The sequence below is a fragment of the Pituophis catenifer genome, unplaced genomic scaffold, assembly GCF_029215685.1.
Source record: "Pituophis catenifer annectens isolate HBS135680 unplaced genomic scaffold, rPitCat1.0.hap2 SCAF_14, whole genome shotgun sequence".
In the NCBI taxonomy this organism is placed as follows: domain Eukaryota; kingdom Metazoa; phylum Chordata; class Lepidosauria; order Squamata; family Colubridae; genus Pituophis; species Pituophis catenifer.
Genome location: NW_027256894.1, coordinates 10,126,447 through 10,145,600, shown reverse-complemented (window position 1 = coordinate 10,145,600; position 19,154 = coordinate 10,126,447). Strand labels below are relative to the sequence as shown.

The 19,154-nt window shown below is 45.2% G+C and overlaps 1 protein-coding gene across 1 annotated transcript in view; it reads left to right on the top strand.

Annotated features, from left to right (window-relative positions):
- The first annotated feature begins 889 nt into the window (after window positions 1-889).
- Window positions 890-19,154, top strand: part of CERS3 (ceramide synthase 3) — a 36,928-nt gene continuing 18,663 nt past the window's right edge. The window contains exons 1-5 of the mRNA XM_070953630.1: window positions 890-1,071; window positions 1,932-2,049; window positions 12,411-12,529; window positions 14,632-14,689; window positions 18,957-19,007. Of these exons, the coding sequence (XP_070809731.1) occupies window positions 890-1,071; window positions 1,932-2,049; window positions 12,411-12,529; window positions 14,632-14,689; window positions 18,957-19,007 (528 nt within the window). The remainder of the gene's footprint in view (window positions 1,072-1,931; window positions 2,050-12,410; window positions 12,530-14,631; window positions 14,690-18,956; window positions 19,008-19,154) is intronic.

Genomic DNA, 19,154 nt, shown 5'->3' with positions numbered 1-19,154 from the left:
TCTTTTCCCTATGTTCTTGACACATGGAGAGAATTTAAATATGCCCAGCAGGGTTTCAAGTGGCACCAGCCAAGAACCTGAAATAGGAGTCATGGTGTGGCAATTGTCATTCAAAAATTGCTTAGAGCTTTCAGGGTCCCAGCCCTGAAGGTCACCCAATGAGATTCTCTCAATGTGTGTAAGTTAGAGTAGAGTAGAGTAGACTGAGTAGAGTAGAGTAGAGTAGAGTAGAGTAGAGTAGAATAGAGTAGACTGGGTAGAGTAGAGTAGAGTAGAGTAGACTGGGTAGGAGTAGAGTAGTGTAGAGTAGGGTAGGGTAGGGTAGGGTAGGGTAGAGTAGAGTAGAGTAGAGTAGAGTAGAGTAGAGTAGAGTAGAGTAGAGTAGAGTAGAACTGGAAGGGACCTTGGAGGTCTTTTAGTCCAGCCCCCTGCTCAAGCAGGAGAACCTATACTATTTCAGATAAGTGACTTTCTAGACTCTTCTTAAAAACCTCCAGTGATGGAGCACCCACGATTTCTGGAGGCAAGCTGTTCCACTGGTTAATTGTCCATACTGTTAAGAAGTTTCCCCTTAATTCCAGGTTGTTTCTCTCTTTGATCAGTTTCCAACCATTGTTTCTTGTCCTGGCCTCTAGTGCTTTGGAGAATAATTTGACCCCCTCTTCTTTGTGGCAGTCCCTCAAATACTGAAATACTGCTATCACGTTACCCCCAATTCTTCTTTTCTTTAGACTAGCCAGACCCAAAATCTGCAACCGTTCTTCATATGGTTTAATCTCCAAGCCTCCAGTTCAGCTAAGGTTTGTTTGGTTCCATGTAAGCAGTGTTCATTTTTAACCTGTACATGAAATTAATTTGCTTTTTCCACTTCTTTTCAGCCCACTTAACAATGCATCAGATAATACAAACCGCATACAGCTGGTTTTGGTGGGAGAACATCTGGATGCCTGCTAATTGCACGTGGGCGGATTTGGAAGATCACAATGGATACATCTTTCCCAAGCCACGACAATTATTTGCCACAATTCCATATGCCTTTGTGATGTTGGTTATCAGATTCTTTGTTGAAAGGTAAAAAAAAATCTCTCTCTTTTTTTTTTTTTTAAAAAAAGTACTCTTTTTTTCTGCTCCAAAAATTCATTCCCCCCCACCCCCACATATTTGATTTTCAATGCTATGAAATATCTTAAGGCCGTGATGATGAACCTATGGCACACGTGCTGGAAGTGGCACAAAGAGCGATCTCTCCGGGCATGCCAGCCGTTGCCCGTTGCTCTTCCGGCTTCCGGTGTGCATGTGTGCCACAAACTGGATAACCAGGGGAACTGGTGTGCATGTGCATGCCGGAAACCAGAAGCTCAGCTTCCTGGCGCGCACATGCCTACTGGCGAATTGCTCTTCCGGTTTCTGGTGTTCCCCCACGCGCGGGCTCCCGTTTCAGCACTCGGTGCCGAAAAACTTCACCAACACTGTTTTAAGGGCTTCCTTCCTTGCCGGTTCTCCGAACTACTCAAAATTTCCGCTACCGGTTCTCCAGAACCGATCAGAACCGGCTGAACACCACCTTCTGTCCGGGCGAGTGGGCAGAGTCTCCCGCAGTTGCCGCTACCAATTCACCCGATCTGGAGAGAACCGGCTGAATTCCACCACTGTCTTAAACCCTTTAGAAGATGCCCAATTGCAGGAAGACTCCTCTGTCCTGGAACATGGACTAACCAAGCTGTGCAAATGAAGAAATGATGCAACACAAATGATGAACAAGTGCTCCACAATTCCCCACGAGACAAAGCAAACGGGTTGCAACCATGAATACAGGAAAACCTTTCCTTCAGCCCAAGCAGGGAGCACTTCGTTTTCCTGCGCTATCGTATAGCTAGCCTCATATCGAAATCATTACCTTTTACAAACTTCCTTTTTAAATTGTCTTTCAGATACATGGCTCTTCCTCTGGCTGACTACTTGGGCATAAAGGATGTGAGGCGGATCAAACCGCAGGATAATCCCACCCTTGAAAATTTTTTCCGACAGCACACAAAAAAGCCTTCCCAGGTGAGGATTCTTCTTCTTTTTTTTTTAAATTGCTCCCTGGGAGATTTCCATGGCCCAAACCACTGCCTGGTTCTACCTTTCTAGCCAGCCAAGGGATGGTAGATAGAATAACAGGACTGGAAGGGACTTTGTAGGTCATCTAGTCCAACCCCCCACCCAAGCAGGAGACCATACACAGATGGCAGTCCAGTGCAGGGGTGAAATGCTCCCAGTTTGGACCGGATTGCCTGATCCGGTAGTGATGGCCGTGGGTGGTTCGGAGAACCAGTAGCAGCCCCTCAAATATTGAAACACTGCTATCATGTCTCCCCTGGTCCTTCTCTTCACTAGACTAGCCATGCCCAGTTCCTGCAACCGTTCATCATATCTTTTAGCCTCCAGTCCCCTCATCATCCTGGTTGCTCTTCTCTGCACTCTTTCCAGAGTCTCAACATCCTTTTTATAATGTGGTGACCAAAACTGGATGCAGTACTGTAGGTGTGGTCTTACTAAGACCTGCCAACCTTCAGAGCATGAAGAACTCCAGGCAACTAGAGAGGGGTGCCACAATTGTAGTCCAGTAACACCTGGAGCTTCCCCAATCTTCCTAGTCCTCTGTGTGCTTCTTACAAGTCTTCAACCTTGAGAAACTTTAAGGTGTGTGGACTTCAGAATCCCCCAACCAGCCATGCTGTTGAAGTCTATGCATTCTGTCCATCCCATTTTAAAGTCGCAAAGTTTGAGAAATATTGCTTCAACCGATGGAGTTGGCAAAATCGTGAGTCACTTTGTCCCCGCCCCCCCCTTTCATACGGGTGGTCCTCAACTTACAATCACATTTGAGCCCGACGTTTCTGTTGCTAGAGGTGAAAGAGTTTTACCCCATTTTACGACTTTTCTTGCCACAGTGTTTAAGTGAATGACTGCAGTGGTTCAGTTAGTAATGGGCTTGTTCAGTCAATCTGGCTTCCCCATTGAGTTTATTTATTTATTGGTTTGATTTATATGCCGCCCTTCTCCGGAGACTCAGGGCGGCTTACAATGCGTTAAGCAATAGCCTTCATACTTTTGTATATACCTGCTTAGTAGGGCTTTTGCCCCCCCGCCCAAGCAGTGTTCTTTTTTTATACAAAGTCAGCTTATTGCCCCCACAATCCAGGTCCTCATTTTACCTACCTCAGAAGGATGGAAGGCTGAGTCAACCTTGAGCCTGGTGAGATTTGAACTCGCAGTAATTGCAGGCAGCTGGTGCTACTTAACAGCACTTTAGTCTGCTGCTCCACCAAGGCTCCTTCTAGTTTGCTTGTCGGAAGGGACTGCCACAAAGAAGAGGGAGTCAAGCTATTCTCCAAAGCACCTGAGGGCAGGACAAGAAGCAATGGGTGGAAACCAGTGGTGAAATCCAATTTTTTTTTACTACCGGTTTTGTGGGCGTGGCTTGGTGGGCACGGCAGGGGAAGGATACTGCAAAATCTCCATTCCCACTCCACTCCATTCCCACCCCACTCTGGGGCCAGCCAGAGGTGGTATTTGCCAGTTCTCTGAACTGCTCAAAATTTCTGCTACCAGTTCTCCAGAACCTGTCAGAACCTGCTGGATTTCACCCCGGTGAAAACTAATCAAGGAGAGAAGCAACTTAGAACTAAGGAGAAATTTCCTGACAGTTAGAACAATTAATCAGTGGAACAACTTGCCTCCAGAAGTTGTGAATGCTCCAACACTGGAAGTTTTTAAGAAGATGTTGGATAACCATTTGTCTGAAGTGGTGTAGGGTTTCCTGCTAAGAAGGGGGGTTGGACTAGACGACCTCCAAGGTCCTTTCCAACTCTGTTCTTCCCTTCCCTTCCCTTCCCTTCCCTTCCCTTCCCTTCCCTTCCCTTCCCTTCCCTTCCCTTCCCTTCCCTTCCCTTCCCTTCCCTTCCCTTCCCTTCTCTTCTCTTCTCTTCTCTTCTCTTCTCTTCTCTTCTTTATAAAACATATAAAGAACATTTGCTGGAATTGGATATGTCTAGTTTAATGAAAAGAAGGACTAGGGGAGACATAATAGCAGTGTTCCAATATCTCAGTGGCTCCCACAAAGAAGAGGGAGTCAAGCTATTCTCCAAAGCACCTGAGGGCAGGACAAGAAGCTACGGATGGAAACTAATCAAGGAGAGAAGCAACTTAGAACTAAGGAGAAATTTCCTGACAGTGAAAACAATTAATCAGTGGAACAACTTGCCTGCAGAAGTTGTGAATGCTCCAACACTGGAAGTTTTTAAGAAGATGTTGGATAACCATTTGTCTGAAGTGGTATAGGGTTTCCTGCCTAAGCAGGGGGTTGGACTAGAAGATCTCCAAGGTCCCTTCCAACTCTGCTTTTCTATTCTATTCTAAAATGTATATATGCAACTTGCCAGCCCAGGAGCGGATTTCTCAAATGACCCACATCATATTATTGATATATTCAGTTGTTATCCCATTATTTTCTCCCACTGTCCCCAAACTAATCTACTCATCATCAAAAGCCCTTTCCAATCAGAACATCTCAAAAAGGATATGTCCGTACAGCTAAATATTCTGTAGAATCAGTTCAGGTTATTCTGCAAAAGGAAAGCCTTAATGTCAGGACTACTAATGAGGAAATCTATTCTTATTTGAGCAATATGAACCATGGTGACACAGCGATTAAAATGCGGTACTGCAGGCTACTTCTGCTGACTGCTAGCTGCCTCCAATTTGGCAGTTCGAATCTCACCAGGCTCAAGGTTGACTCAGCCTTCCCTCCTTCCGAGATGGGTAAAATGAGGACCTAGATTGTTGGGGGCAAGAGGCTGACTCTGTAAACTACTTAGAGACGGCTGTAAAGCACTGTGAAGCAGTATATAAATCTAAGTGCTCTTGCTATTTGTAGATGTAGACTTTCACTCTCCACCCTGTTCCCACCATTATGCAAGAGCATTAGGAATACATTATTAATATTACATCCCGCTTAGCGTTCACATGCCTTTAGGGCCATGTTAAGTCTAATTAGCTGTTGCATTAAGTTAAATTATTGTTTTGTTAATGACCGGCATCAAATGGAATAATATGTGAAACGTGAAACCGTTCCAGTAGGAGAATAGTGATCCATGCACAATACAATTGTACTCCTTCCAACTTGCAAGTTACTACCTGTGCAGCCACATTCTGCACCAATTGAAGTTTCCAAATACTCTTCAGGGGCAGCCCTATATAGAGCGTGTTACAGTAGCCTAAATCAGAAATTACAAGGGCATAGGGAGCAGGGTCTCCCATTCCAAGAATGGATGCAAGTGGTACATCAGCTGAAGGTGTGTAAGGCTCTCTTAGCCATGGCTTCGGAGGTGGGTTTCAACAGGTTCTGACCAGTTCTGGTAAACCGGTAGCGGAAATTTTGAGTAGTTTGGAGAACCAGTAAATACCATCTCTGACTGGCCCCGCTCCCATCTATTCTCTGCCTCCTGAGTCCCAGCTGATCGGGAGGAAATGGGGATTTTGCAGTAACCTTCCCCTGGAGTGGGGAGGGAATGGAGATTTTACAGCATCATTCCCCTTCCATGCCCACCAAGCCACGCCCACCAAGCCACGCCCACAGAACTGCTAATTATAAAATTTGAATCCCACCTCTGCATGGCTTCTACCTGCTCATCCAAGAAACGTCTTCAGCTCTGACAGGATAGTCGGGATAATGGGGAATGGAAATATTTGTATTCCTTGCAGACAGCTGGTCATTTGCATCCTTTTAGAGCAGGGGTGTCAAACTCAAGTCCTGGATCCGGCCTGCAGGGCCATCCTGGAAATAGCAAAAGACCGGCCCATGGTGCCTCTGCCATCGAAAACAGAGTCCCAAGCTCCTTTTTTGCTGGCAAAGGGTTGCAGGAGGCCGTCGCAGCTGAAAAGGGAGCTCAGGAGCCCGTTTTTGCTGGCAGAATGCTCGGGCCACCACAGGTGCCCCTGACACGAGTGACGTTGAGCTGGCCATGCCCACCCTGCCCTCCTGCCCCCCCCCAAGGTCAAACACAACCCTGATGTGTCCCTCAATGAAATTGAGTTTGACACCCCTGTTTTAGAGGGTTGTTGAGGCACTTGGAGGTTTATCTGTGTCCTCAGGGTCACCTGAGTGATGCTTCTGGTTCCAAAGGATGCAAATCCAAGTCCAATTGCCTCCTGAAAAAGCACCTTTGGGACAACCATGACCTGGAAGACTGAGAATCTCTACAGACTTTTAAATAAAGTGTTAAGTGTTAATAAGGACTACACTACATTTCTGTGCATAAAGAAACAGCATGCAAAAACACACCGTTATACATGCCCTCACAACAAAGTGGTGTTTTTCAGGTGTTTTTGCTAACCGGGGAGCCCTGTCTCACAAACCTTTCTTCATTGCAACAGAGCTGAGCATTATCTAACTAAGATGAGTAAAGAATCACAACTCTTACTATCAAAATCCATCAGTTTCAGAGGTGGGGTTCTGGAGACCCAGTAGCAGAAATTTTGAGTATTTGGAGAACCGGTAGTAAAAATTCTGTCTAGCCCCGCCCCCCATCTATATTCTTGGCCTCTCAAGTCCCAGCTGATCGGGAGGAAATGAGGATTTTGCAGTATCCTTCCCCTGGATTGGGGAGGGAATGGAGATTTTACAGTATCCTTCCCCTGGAGTGGGATTGGAATGGAGATTTTACAGTATCCTTCCCCTGCCACACCCACCAAGTCACACCCACCAAGCCATGCCACGCCTACCAAGCCACGCCCACAGAACCGGTAGGTAAAAAAATTGAAACCCACCACTGATCAGTTTATTTAGATTTACAGAATAACAGAGTTGGAAGGGACCTTAGAGGTTTCCTAGTCCAACCCCCCATTCAAGCAAGAGATCCTATGCCATTCTGGACAATTGACTGTCCAATCTCTCCTTAAAAATCTCCAGTGTTGGCGCACCCACAACTTCTGGTGGCAAGTCGTTCCACTGGTTAACTGTCCTCACTGTTAGGGAGTTTCTCCTTAATTCCAGGTTGCTTCTCTCCTTGATTAGTTTCCATCCATTGCTTCTTGTTCTGCCTTCAGGTGCTTTGGAGAAGAGGTTGACCTCCCCTTTTCTTTGTGGCAGTACCTCAAATTCTGGAACACTGCCATCATGGCACCCCTGGTCCTTCATTTCAGTAGTCTAGAGTTTAACCAAGCAAAATTACTATGGTTTGCAGAACCCACTAATTCAGATTAAAAAACATACAAAACCTTTGCAAGACCAATTCTTGAATACAGCTCATCTGTCTGGAACCCGCACTGCATATCGGACATTAATACAATTGAGAGAGTCCAGAGATATTTTACAAGAAGAGTCCTCCATTCTTCTAACTGCAATAAAATACCTTATGCCACCAGACTCCAAATTTTGGGCTTAGACAATTTAGAACTACACTGACTTCAGTCTGACCTAAGCATAGTAGATAAAATTATCTGCCACAATGTCCTTCCTATCAATGACTACTTCAGCTTCAACCACAACAATACACGAGCAAATAATTTATTTATTTATTATTTATTTATTAATTCGATTTATATATGCCGCCCTTCTCCGGAGACTCAGGGCGGCTTACAATGCATTAAGCAATAGCCTTCATACTTTTGTAGATACCTGCTTAGTAGGGTTTTTTGGGCCTCCCTGAGCGGTGTTCTATTTTATACAAAGTCAGCTTATTGCCCCCACAAACTGGGTCCTCATTTTACCTACCTCGGAAGGATGGAAGGCTGAGTCAACCTTGAGCCTGGTGAGAATTGAACTCGCAGTAATTGCAGGCAGCTGGCAGCTAAGTACTACTTTAACAGCAGTAGTTTAGTCCACTGCACCACCAAGGCTCTTATAATAGATACAAACTCAAGGTAAACAGCTCCAAGCTCGATTGCAGAAAATACAACTTCAGCAACAGAGTGGTCAATGCCTGGAATGCACTACCTGACTCTGTAGTTTCTTCCCCAAACCCCCAAAACTTTAACCTTAGACTGTCTACTGTTGACCTCACCCCATTCCTAAGAGGTCTGTAAGGGGCGTGCATAAGTGCACCAGCGTGCCTACCGTCCCTGTCCTAATATTCCATTTTACTTACTCTTTTCATGTATTCAAATTATGTTTATACTTTTACCTGTTATCTTATATATGCCTGACAAATAAAATAAACTTAAACTAAACTCTAATGGCCTTAGGCCAACAATCTGCTTCTGCAACGGTCTCTACAAGGACTGGCTTCCCAGGCTGAACTGCCCAACTTATATCAATCAGGTCTGGGAGAGTTGTGCAAACAGGGAGCAAGTGATGTCTCAGAGCAGGACCAAGAAGTTAAAAAAAAGCCGGAGACTCTGCAAAGTTTCTCCTACTTAGGGAAATTCAATCTGGGTCCGCCTGCTTTTCTTCCAAGTTCCCTTCCAATTTTATTATTCCATGTTCCTGTCAAAGCCCCTCCCCATTTTGTCCCAGCTGATACTTACTATTAGGCATTAGGTCATTCCTTTTGTACTCATTGTTGCTAAAGCTAAACGGAACTGGGATGTACAGTAAAATTTCACACCTATTCACATCGTTGGGAAATATCCATCCAGTCTATGCACATTTTGCCACAGCTTCCCTGGACTGATAAAATCAAATCTTATCTTTGATAATGAAAGCATTGTTATTGAAACTAACAAGCTAACAAATTTCATATTTGCATAATTCATTTGAGGGCCCAAAAAGTTGTCATCCCAGCTTCTGCGAGCATCCCAGCTCTCAGCTGTAGGAAACTGTATGGAGTTTCACCTGCCTTGCATTGAGTCAAAATTTGAAAATGGGTTGGAACTCTGACTCATCACCACCTGGATGAGAGTAAGGATGTGAAGTGGTTTTCATTAGAGGTCCCTTCCTTTATGTAGTCCTCAAATTACAACCATTTATTTAGTGACTGTTCAAAGTTACAAAAAAAAGTGACTTATTACAGTCACTCAACGTGCGACCACAACTGAGCCCAGAATGCATGTTGCTAAATGAGACGTGGGAAAAGGGAGTTTTGCCCCATGTTATGTCTCTTTTCTTGCCACTGTCAGGGTTCTGACCAATGCCCTAATTAAATCATGAGTCTCGAGCCAAGCTTCCAGTTATTTAATAGGAGCTTCATGTCTGCACATTCCCAAGTGAAGCCAGATCTGACCCTACATTATTTATGCCCCGATTATGACCCTGTTTCCCCTCTCCCCCAGAGTGTGTCATCAATCACATTAGCCAACAAAGCAATTTCATAGGTTATAGAGATCACTCCTCTCCAGCTGCTGTAGGTAACCCTGGGATACAACCTTGAGAGAGATAAGCATGGGATGTGCATCTGTCTTTGGCTGCCATGTGTTTCACCAGTTTCCCATCCACCCTGGGCTATGGCAACTCAAGAGCAGTCCAGGGATGCTTTGCGAGTTGACAGCCACGTTTGTTAAGGGAATCACTGCAGTTGCTAAATTAGTCACACGGTTGTTAAATGAATCTGGTTTCCCCATTGACTTGGCTTGTTGAAAGGTGGCAAAAGGGGGTCACGTGATCCCGGGACACTGAAAACTGGTTATTAATGTGAGTCAGTTGTCAAGTATCTGATGTAAACCACATGACCATGATTGGCGCAAAGGTGTTTTTTTCGAGAGGCAACTGGACTTCCTGGTTTTTCTTTGAAGACGTTTCGCTTGTTATCCAAGAAGCTTCTTCAGTTCTTCGGAGCTCTTCAGAGCTGAAAAAGCGTCTTGGATGAGAAGTGAAACGTCTTCAAAGAAAAACCAGGAAGTCCAGTTGCCTCTCGAAAAAAGCATCTTTGGGATTACCGTGACCTGGATGGCTGAGAATCTCCATAGACACGTGACCAGGAGGATGCTGCAAGAGTCATCAGCGTGAAAAATGGTCGTAAGTCACTTATTTCAGTGCCGTTATAATTTTGAACGGTCACTATGCAAACCGCTGAGAACTACCTGTACTGGTTCTCACATTTATATGACCGTTGCAGCATTCTTGCGGTCACGTGATTAAAATCCAGGCCCCCTCGGCAACTGGCATGTATTTCTGACAGTAGCACTGTCCAGGTTCCTGTCATCTTCATTTGCAACCCTCCCAGCTGGTTTTTGACAAGCAACCTCAATGTAGAGGTTGCAGGTTCATTTAATAACTGCACGAGTCACTAAACAGCTGTTGCGATTCACAACTGTAGCAAAAAGGTTGTAGAATGGGACACAGCTCACTTAACAACGGTCCTGTTGAGCGATGAAAATTTGGGGCTCCATTAGAGTTGTAAGTCGACTCTACTACTATATTCTTTCCACTAAATTTAGCATTAAAGGGAATGAAGGGGAGGAATTATGGAAAGAGTTGGTGTTTGATGTGGATATCTCATTTAGGTGATAGTAGAGTAGAGTAAAGTAGAGGAGAGGAGAGGAGAGGAGAGGAGAGGAGAGGAGAGGAGAGGAGAGGAGAGGAGAGAAGAGAAGAGAAGAGAAGAGAAGAGAAGAGAAGAGAAGAGAAGAGAAGAGAAGAGAAGAGAAGAGAAGAGAAGAGAAGAGTTGGAAGGGACTTTGGAGGTCTTCTAGTCCAACCCCCTGCTTCAGCAGGAAACCCTATATACCATGTCACACAAATCATTGTCCAATCTCTTCTTAAAAACTTCCAGTGTTGGAGAATTCACAACTTCCGGGGGCAAGCTGTTCCACTGTTTAATTGTTCTAATCTTGATCATTCTGTTATCTTAAGCATGAGCAAACTAAATTGCTTCACACAACTTGGCAACAGCTGTTGGAAGAGTTTCAACACAACGGGTGGCATGGGAAAGGTGTGGGTAAATCCGGCGTGTTTAGTGTAGTGTTGAATTCCCAAACCTTTGCAGCACAATGAGATGCATCCCGATGCATTTTTCAATTGATTGGGAATTATGTCACAAGTGATAATGACAGGAGGAGTTGTAAGTAGGTGGAGCAGCTTTGAAAAAGCAGAAGAACCAGAAAAGTTTTAACGCATTGTAAGCCGCCCTGAGTCTCCGGAGAAGGGCGGCATATAAATCAAATTAAAAATAAATAAATAAATAAAAAAGTGATGCTCTTCACAGAAAAACAGAGTTGGATGGGACCTTGGAGGTCTTCTGCTCAACTTCCTGTTCAGGAAGGAAACCCTGTACCATTTCAGACAAATGGTTGTCCAACTTCTTAAAAACTTCCAGTTTTGGAGCATTCTCAAGTTCTGGAGGCAAGTTGTTCCACTGATTAATTGTTCTCACTGTCAGGAAATTTCTCCTTAATTGTGGGTTGCTTCTCTCCTTGGATAGTCTCCACTCCATTGCTTCTTGTCTTGCCTTCAGGTGCTTTGGAGAATAGGTTGAGACCCCCACCCCTCCTCTTTGTGAGAGCTCCTCAAATATTGAAACACTGCTATCATGTCACTCCCTAGTCTTTTTTCTGCTCTTCTCTGTACATAATCTCCAGTCTGTGAAAGCTTAAACCATTAGCATTTCTTGGTTTGTATATAGTGCTTTTTTAAAACAATGATGGGTAGTTTTTGGAACTTTTAGTGTCACGAGACATTTTTTAATCTAGCAAACACATTTGCTCTTTGAGAAGGATGGTCAGTGACCTCCTCCTCCTGTCAGCACTTCAACCTGCATTTACTCTAGTGCTGACATAAGAAGGAGAAGTGGAGGCGTCTGGAAAGGGACGTTTGACTTTTCACCTACTTATTTTCCCTGGAGATAATATCCCCTAGGAGATGGGATGGGAGGGGGGAAATTCCTTTGAGCTGGAGTGGTAGATTAGGGGTAGAATGACTTGGGAGATGGCCAATGAGTGCAGGGGAGTGGGGAACAGAAAGGGAGGGTTTTGGGTCTGGAAGTCACTGTTGGCTTCTATGGAGTCAGATCTAGAATGTCGTGCTTAATAAATAGGAGTTTTTCTTCAAAGACTTTGTTTCAAATGCAATTTATTTGAGACGACCTCGAAACCTGACACCTCCTTCATCTCTTCCTCCTCCTCCTCCTCCTCCTCCCTCTCCTCCTCCTCCTCTTCCTTCCCCTCCTCTCCCTCCTCCTCTTCCTCCTCTTCCTTCCTCTCCTCCTCTTCCTCTTCCTTCCCCTCCTCCTCTTTCTCCTCCTCCTCTTCCTCTTCCTTCCTTTCTTCCTCCTCCACCTCTTCCTCCTCCTCTTCCTTCCCCTCCTCCTTCTTTTCCTTCCCCTCCTCCCCTCCTCCTCCTCCTCCTCTTTCTTCCCCTCCTACTTCTACTCTTCCTTCTCCTCCTCCCCCTCCTCCCCCTTGGCATAGAAGCTGCAATGCTTGTTTTGATTACGTGACTTCCAGCGTGTGTCATCACTAATTTCTCCCTCCTTCTTTCTCCAACCTTGCAGTCAGAAACACGTAAACTAGCTAAAAAGTGTAACTGGACTGTGCACCAGGTGGAAAAATGGTTCAGGCGAAGACGCAACCTAGAAATCCCAACTCTGCATAAAAAATTCAAGGAAGCTTGGTAAGAAAAGAGCCCACTCGCCTCCATTCTCGGTTTCTAAAAAAAAAAAAAAAGAAAAATCATCTCAGGTAGAAAAATAGCCAGAAATTTGACATTTAATGGCATCCTGGGTATTGTGTATCCAGATATTTCCTTTCTTGTCAGTCAACATAAATAAATAATATCAAACTACCTATCTCAGGTCCTTGGGATGGACGATAGGTGAATAAATGTGTCAAATTCAGTCTAAACATCTGGCTAATTCTGCAACTAATTATAATGCTAATATAATTGTTATCCTGTTATCAATGAGCCTTGTCTTGCATATATTCTCCAGAAACACTGATTACATTACCTTACAGTTTCGATTGCAAAATTGCAGTCACCATCTTAACTTTTTAATCCTCTCCAGCCAATCTTGTATTGTACTGAAGCTGTAGCTTGAGTTTCCAAAGGCAGTTTTTACTCAGTCTGAATATGAGGATTAGAAATTAATTTATTCTTCTGTTCTAATTATTTCCATATTCTGTGCTTCCTCTTGTGTGTGTGTGTATTAATAAATGCCAATTTATTCCTGTAATGAAGTGACATAATCATTTAAAGCTTGAGGGGTCTTTGCTGCTCTCTGAGCTTGGTTATTTTCTAGCAGACATTTCATTTCCTAAACTAGATAACATCATCAGTACTACTTAGTTAGCTGCCTAACTAGCACTGATGATGCTAACCAGGGGTGGGCTTCAAAAATTTTAGCGAGGGGTTTTCTGCCCGGTTGCTGGGTGGGTGTGGCCATGGTGAGCGTGGCCTAGTCGGTCTCCTGCACCACGGGCGTTTTCGGATGAGCGTTTTTGCCCTCCCCAGGCTCCAGAGGCTTTCCTCGAGCCTCTGGGAGGGCGAAAACAGCCTCCCCAGGCTCTGGAGCAGTGGTGGGTTCCTCCCGGTTTGGTCCGGTTCGACCGAGCCGATAGCGGTGACGATATGACACCACCGAACCGGTTCTCCCCCCCCGCCCTTCCACCCACCCACCCACCCACCCACGTTATTCTTACCTTTTATTTGGTCCCACCCCCAATCTATTGCTGCCTCCTGAGTCCCAGCTGATGACTAGAGGGAAAAAACCTGTTTAAATTCTTGCCGCGGGGCTTCCAAGGGCTGCCCTACAGCTGATCAGTGTTAAAAGCAAACAAATGAGTCAGGTCGTAAGTGCGAGGACTGGTCGTAAGTGTGAGGACCTTCCAGAAATGACTCTGACCAGCTAGCCACGCCCACCTAGTCACATGACCTCCAAGCCACACCCACAAAATAAGCCTCTCCCACAGAACCAGTGGTAAAAAAATTTAGAACCCACCCCTGATCAGTACTACTTAGTTAGCTGCCTAGCTAGCACTGATGATACTAACCAGGGGTGGGCTTCAAAAATTTTAGGGAGGGGTTTTCTGCCTACTTGCTGGGTGGGTGTGGCCATGGTGAGTGTGGCCTAGTCGGTCTCCTGCACCACGGGCGTTTTTGGATGGGCGTTTTTGCCCTCCCCGGGCTCTAGAGGCTTTCCTCGAGCCTCTGGGAGGGCAAAAACAGCCTCCCCGGGCTCTGGAGGCCCTCTGGAGGTCTTCCCAAACTTCCGATAAGCCCGTTTTTCACCCTCCCTGAGCCTCCGCATGTGCCCTGCACTTACCTGCATCCAAAATGGGCCGCGGGGGGACTCCTGGGAGGGGCGGGGTGGGGTGGGCAGGGCCAGCCAGGAGTGGGATTTGGGGGTTCTCCGAATGGCACAGAATCTTAGCTAGAGGTTCTCCCGAACCCCTGCGAATCCCCAGCAGCCCCACCCCGGATGCTAACTAGTTTGGGGAATGAAATGTCTGCAAGAAAACAACCAAGCTCAGAGAGCACCACGGACCCCCACATTTCAACCCTGAGCTATAAATATTCTCTGTGAGTACTCTGACTTATTTTGCACTTAGACTTAAAAGTGGCTCAAATCACTGTAAATAATAACGACGAGGCAAATTAATGCAGGAAGAAAGAGATGGGTAAACAGGCAGTACTACTTTCCTAGCTATGGTGAGAAGACCATCTTCTTCTGTGTGCATGTAAACTCCTTGGTCCTAACATTCATTTTATTTTTGCAGTTGGCGATGTTTATTCTACAGTACCTCATTTATTGCTGGAATTATATTTCTCTGTGACGTAAGTTAAATATGGGGCTGGGAGGGAGGGAGGACTCCAGTGGTAACATGGCCTAATCGGAGGTTGTTTTTTAACAGCAGCTTCCCATGAGTTGTTAAACTTGGTTTAATATAAAGATAGAAGTAATCTTCCCCCAAAAGAGGAGAAGCTAAATGTCTACTGTTATTATCCAGATAGAGTCATTGTGATCATCGAGAATTTATAATTTTGAGGGGAGGTTTTGTTTCATTTTTGTTTGAAGAATTAAAATTAAGAGAATTAAACCAGATGAGGCATTAAGCAGGAATAGAGCCTGTAGTACAGTGGACTAAAGCACTGTTATTAACATCTGCTTGCAATTACTGCAAGTTCAAATCTCACCAGGCTCAAGGTTGACTCAGCCTTCCATCCTTTCAAAGGTAGGTAAAATGAGGACCCAGATTGTGGGGGCAATAAGCTGACTTTGTATAAATATTGTATAAATATACAAAAGTATGAAGGCTATTGCTTAATGCATTGTAAGCCGCCCTGAGTCTCTGGAGAAGGGCGGCATATAAATTAAAGCAAAAAGAAAAAAATAGTATCCGCACATTTGCACCGTAAGAAAATGAACTGGGCAGGGGTGAAATGCTCCCGGATCGGACCAGATTGCCCAATCCGGTACCGATTTTTCCCTGTGGTTCGGCGATCCGGTAGCGATTGCTGCCCAGGTGTCATTACTTCCTGGTTTTAACCAGGAAGTAATGTTTTTTTACCTTCTGCGCATGCGCACAAGGCTTTGCGCATGTGTAGAAAGTGTGCGCGCGTAGCACTTGCGCTTCTAATTTGGTAAGGAAGGTAAGTAGATTTCATCCCTGGAACTGGGAGGGAAGAATGTTTTGACCTCCGTGGTCCTGTAATTCCGTAATTCTTAATGATATAGATTTCTTGCAGCCCAGCTGCAATTTTCTTGGCAGTTTTATCACAACAGCTTGCCAACACTATGACGAATTGGAGGTTACACCAAGTTCTGCATGATCTCCAGGGGTGGAATTCACTTACTTTCCCTACCGGTTTGCAAATGTGAGTGTGCAAGCCCCGCCCACACATGCGCCCGGTCTTCTGCGCATGTGCTTTGCTGGTTCGTGCGCCGTCTATGCATGGACCTGGCCTCAAAAACATGCCTAAATAGTATGGCATAGAGCGGGAAGGGGGTGGGGGAGCAGGAGGGCAGTCCCATCTGCAATTTCCGCTATCGGTTCAGACAAACCGGTTCAAACCGGCTGAATATCAACTCTGATTCTCTCATTAGGGACCCCCTTGACTAAACGTCCACCCTCAGACATGGAAACTCCTGGTGTGATCTTGGGCCAGCCACTCATTCTCAGCCCCATCTGTACAATCTACCTCACAGGCCTGTTGTGAGGATTAAAAATTAAAGGGGAGACCCATGGAAGCAATTTGGGCTTCTGATGGGCAGGTGGGAAAGCAAACTAACAAATCAATAACAAATAAATGACTCTTATTAAAAATGCTAATGGAAAGGTTCTGTGATGGAACAGCCTCCAAAAAGAATCTTGGCTTTGCCCATATTGTAGGGCAGGGGTCGGCAACCTTAAACACTCAAAGAGCCACAAAGGTCCTAATTGGAAGCCCCCATTCAATTCTGGAGCTGACCGCAAGTCGAGTTCCCCCATCATAATCTCCTCCTAGCACGGTGTCTTTTTTCCTCTGCCGACTGGAAGTTGGTTCCCCCACCATAGTCTCCTCCTGGTGCGGCATCCTTTTTCCTCTACCTGTCCTAACCGAAAGCCCTATCAATTGTGGAGCTGACCAGCAACAGGGAGCCGCAGCAGAGGGATGAAAGAGCCACATGCAGCTCCAGAGCCACGGATTGCCGACCCCTGTTGTAGGGCCTTCAAAACCAAGAAAAGATTTTTTTTTTCTTTTAATTTTTAAAACTTATTTTTCAATTTCTCAGGATCTTTAGTATCAAAACACTTGTTCAGTTCTTTGGGGCATTCTCGGGATATTAATCTATCAATTCAGTCCTGCTACAGCTCTATTATACTCATTTCATGTCCCTCTGCTAATTCTCAACCCCTTTAGCTTTTACAGTTTAATGAATCTTGTTTTGCATTAACCTCTTATTATTTTAAACATTGCAAAGAACACCTAGCATCGTGTTATATTGTAGATGGATAGACCTGTCAGAAAGAAAGCCTGACTTGCTTGCTGTTAACATGCTTCTCCTTTTGGAGACCCACTTGTGAATGACTCATTTCACATCCAATTTTGCACTTTCTGGATATGTTACAGGGCATAGCTACTCTGCATGCCAGATTCACAGAGATTGCTTGGATAAATTCTACAGCTTTTTGTGGTTTTCCAGAAGTAGTTTACAATTCTTAGGGCTGAGAGAAGATGACAAGCCCAATATCACCCAGTTGGCTTTGTGCCTAAGGCAAGATTATAATCTCCTGGTTTCTAGCCTGATGCCTTAATCTCTACATCGAACTGGCTCTTTTGTTTTGTAAAATAAACAAACAAACATACATACACTTTAAGCACCATGTTCTGTATGACTATTCTGATGTCCACGTGCATTACTGCATTCAGTAAGGCTTTATTGCAGTCAAGTTGGCACAGAGCTGGCACTTTGATTTATGATTGAGAGTTGCCTCTTGGTATCTATGTCAGAGGTGGGTTTCAGCAGGTTCTGACCAGTTCTGCAGAACCGGTAGCAGAAATTTTGAGTAGTTTGGAGAATCGGTAAATACCACCTCTGACTGGCCCCGCCCCCATCTATTCTCTGCCTCCTGAATCCCAGCTGATTGGGAGGAAATGGGGATTTTGCAGTATCCTTCCCCTGCCATGCCCACCAAGCCACGCCCACCAAGCCATGCCACACCCACAGAACCAGTAGTAAAAATTTTTGAAACCCACCACTGATCTACATGTGTTCTGATCCAGCCTTAGCAGAAACAAGAAACAGACTCCTTGTCACGAAAAACCCCTCTTTATTTATCTCCTGTGAATTAATGGCATTCATACACCGAAAAGTCCAGGCAAGAGTCCTTCAAAGAGTTAACTGCAGTAAAAGACCTTATCAGTTCCTTGCGATAATTGCCAGGCTGTGAGCTCCCAGCCGCAAAGCTGAAAATTAAGTTCTGGCAAGCAGTCTTTGTGGCACGAAACACAATGAGCAAAATCCTCAGAAATACGAACGGTTGTCTCCTACGACCACCACTCCCCTTTCCTTCTATTTATTCCCCAGCCGGGGAGGGGCCATTCAGCGTCCACATGTGCCTTGCTTCCCAAGTTGACTCCTTGTCCTCAGTTGTTCTCCTCTCCTAACAGCTCTGAGCATACGTGCATCTGGAATAGGCCCCAGCTGCTCTTCCTCCCCACTTATCTCAGCCTCCAAAGGCAGCTGCCTCTCCGGTGGCTAGGAAATGTCGGATGGCCCTGGCTCTATCTTTGCATCTGACGTAGAGCATCCATTAGAGCCTTCCCCGGACTCCAGAGCTGGCCCAAGTTCCTCCCCAACCTCCTCATCGTCCAAGTCTGCCGCCAGCTCCACTGACACCTGGCGGCCATAACATGTTTAAGCCACAAAGTACTTTGCAGGATCCAATATGAGTTGTTGACCAGGACCAGAGGTTTAGTCTTCCAAGCTTTCGGACTTGGAACTTCTCTCTACTGGAACGTGTGAGAAGTTCCCTGAGGATGGGCTCCAGCATAAGTCCAAATACTTTGGAAGACTAAACCACTGGTCCTGCAACATTATCCTGAGGCATATATATATATCCCTTCATTCCAAAGTACTTTGTGTGTGGTTTTCTCAGTTACCCTTAAGTCTCTGGTTATAGCCATCTCCAATTTGGAGCTGCCAAAAATGGAGAAGAGTGAAGATCCTTAAAGTGGGCCAGGAACATGCAAGTCCCAATGCCAGAATCATAGAGTTGGGGAGGGCATCAATCCATCTTCAGCCAAGGTAGCTTACTAAATGACTTTCGAGCAGTCACTACCTCTCTGCCCAACCTACTTCACAGGGTTAGTTGCGAAGAAGAAAGGTGCGTTACAATCTGAAGGTTTTTGACTTTCAGCTCCACCCTGTGATGGCCACCATCTTGGGCAAGGCTGTTGTAGAAGACGGCCCAATAGGGTTACCCTGATGAGCAGCAAAAAGAAATAATGCCTAACCCACCCAAATTAAGTAGTGAGTTTGTGGCAGGGATGAGATTTGCACTGTTGTCATGTGGAAACATTGATGATTGTTTTCTGTCTCCTCCTGCATTCCTTCTAGAAATCCTGGTTTTATGACCTTTGGCAAGTGTGGCTCAACTATCCAAACCATGTGAGTCTCTTACTGGTACTTTAGCGATACCACTGTTGACGTTGTGTGAAGAAATATTCCTGCCTTCATTTTTGATTGGCCCATGAATAGCTTTTTTCACCATTTGGGATTGCAGATTCCAGTAGCATAGGGTTCCCTTGGGAATTC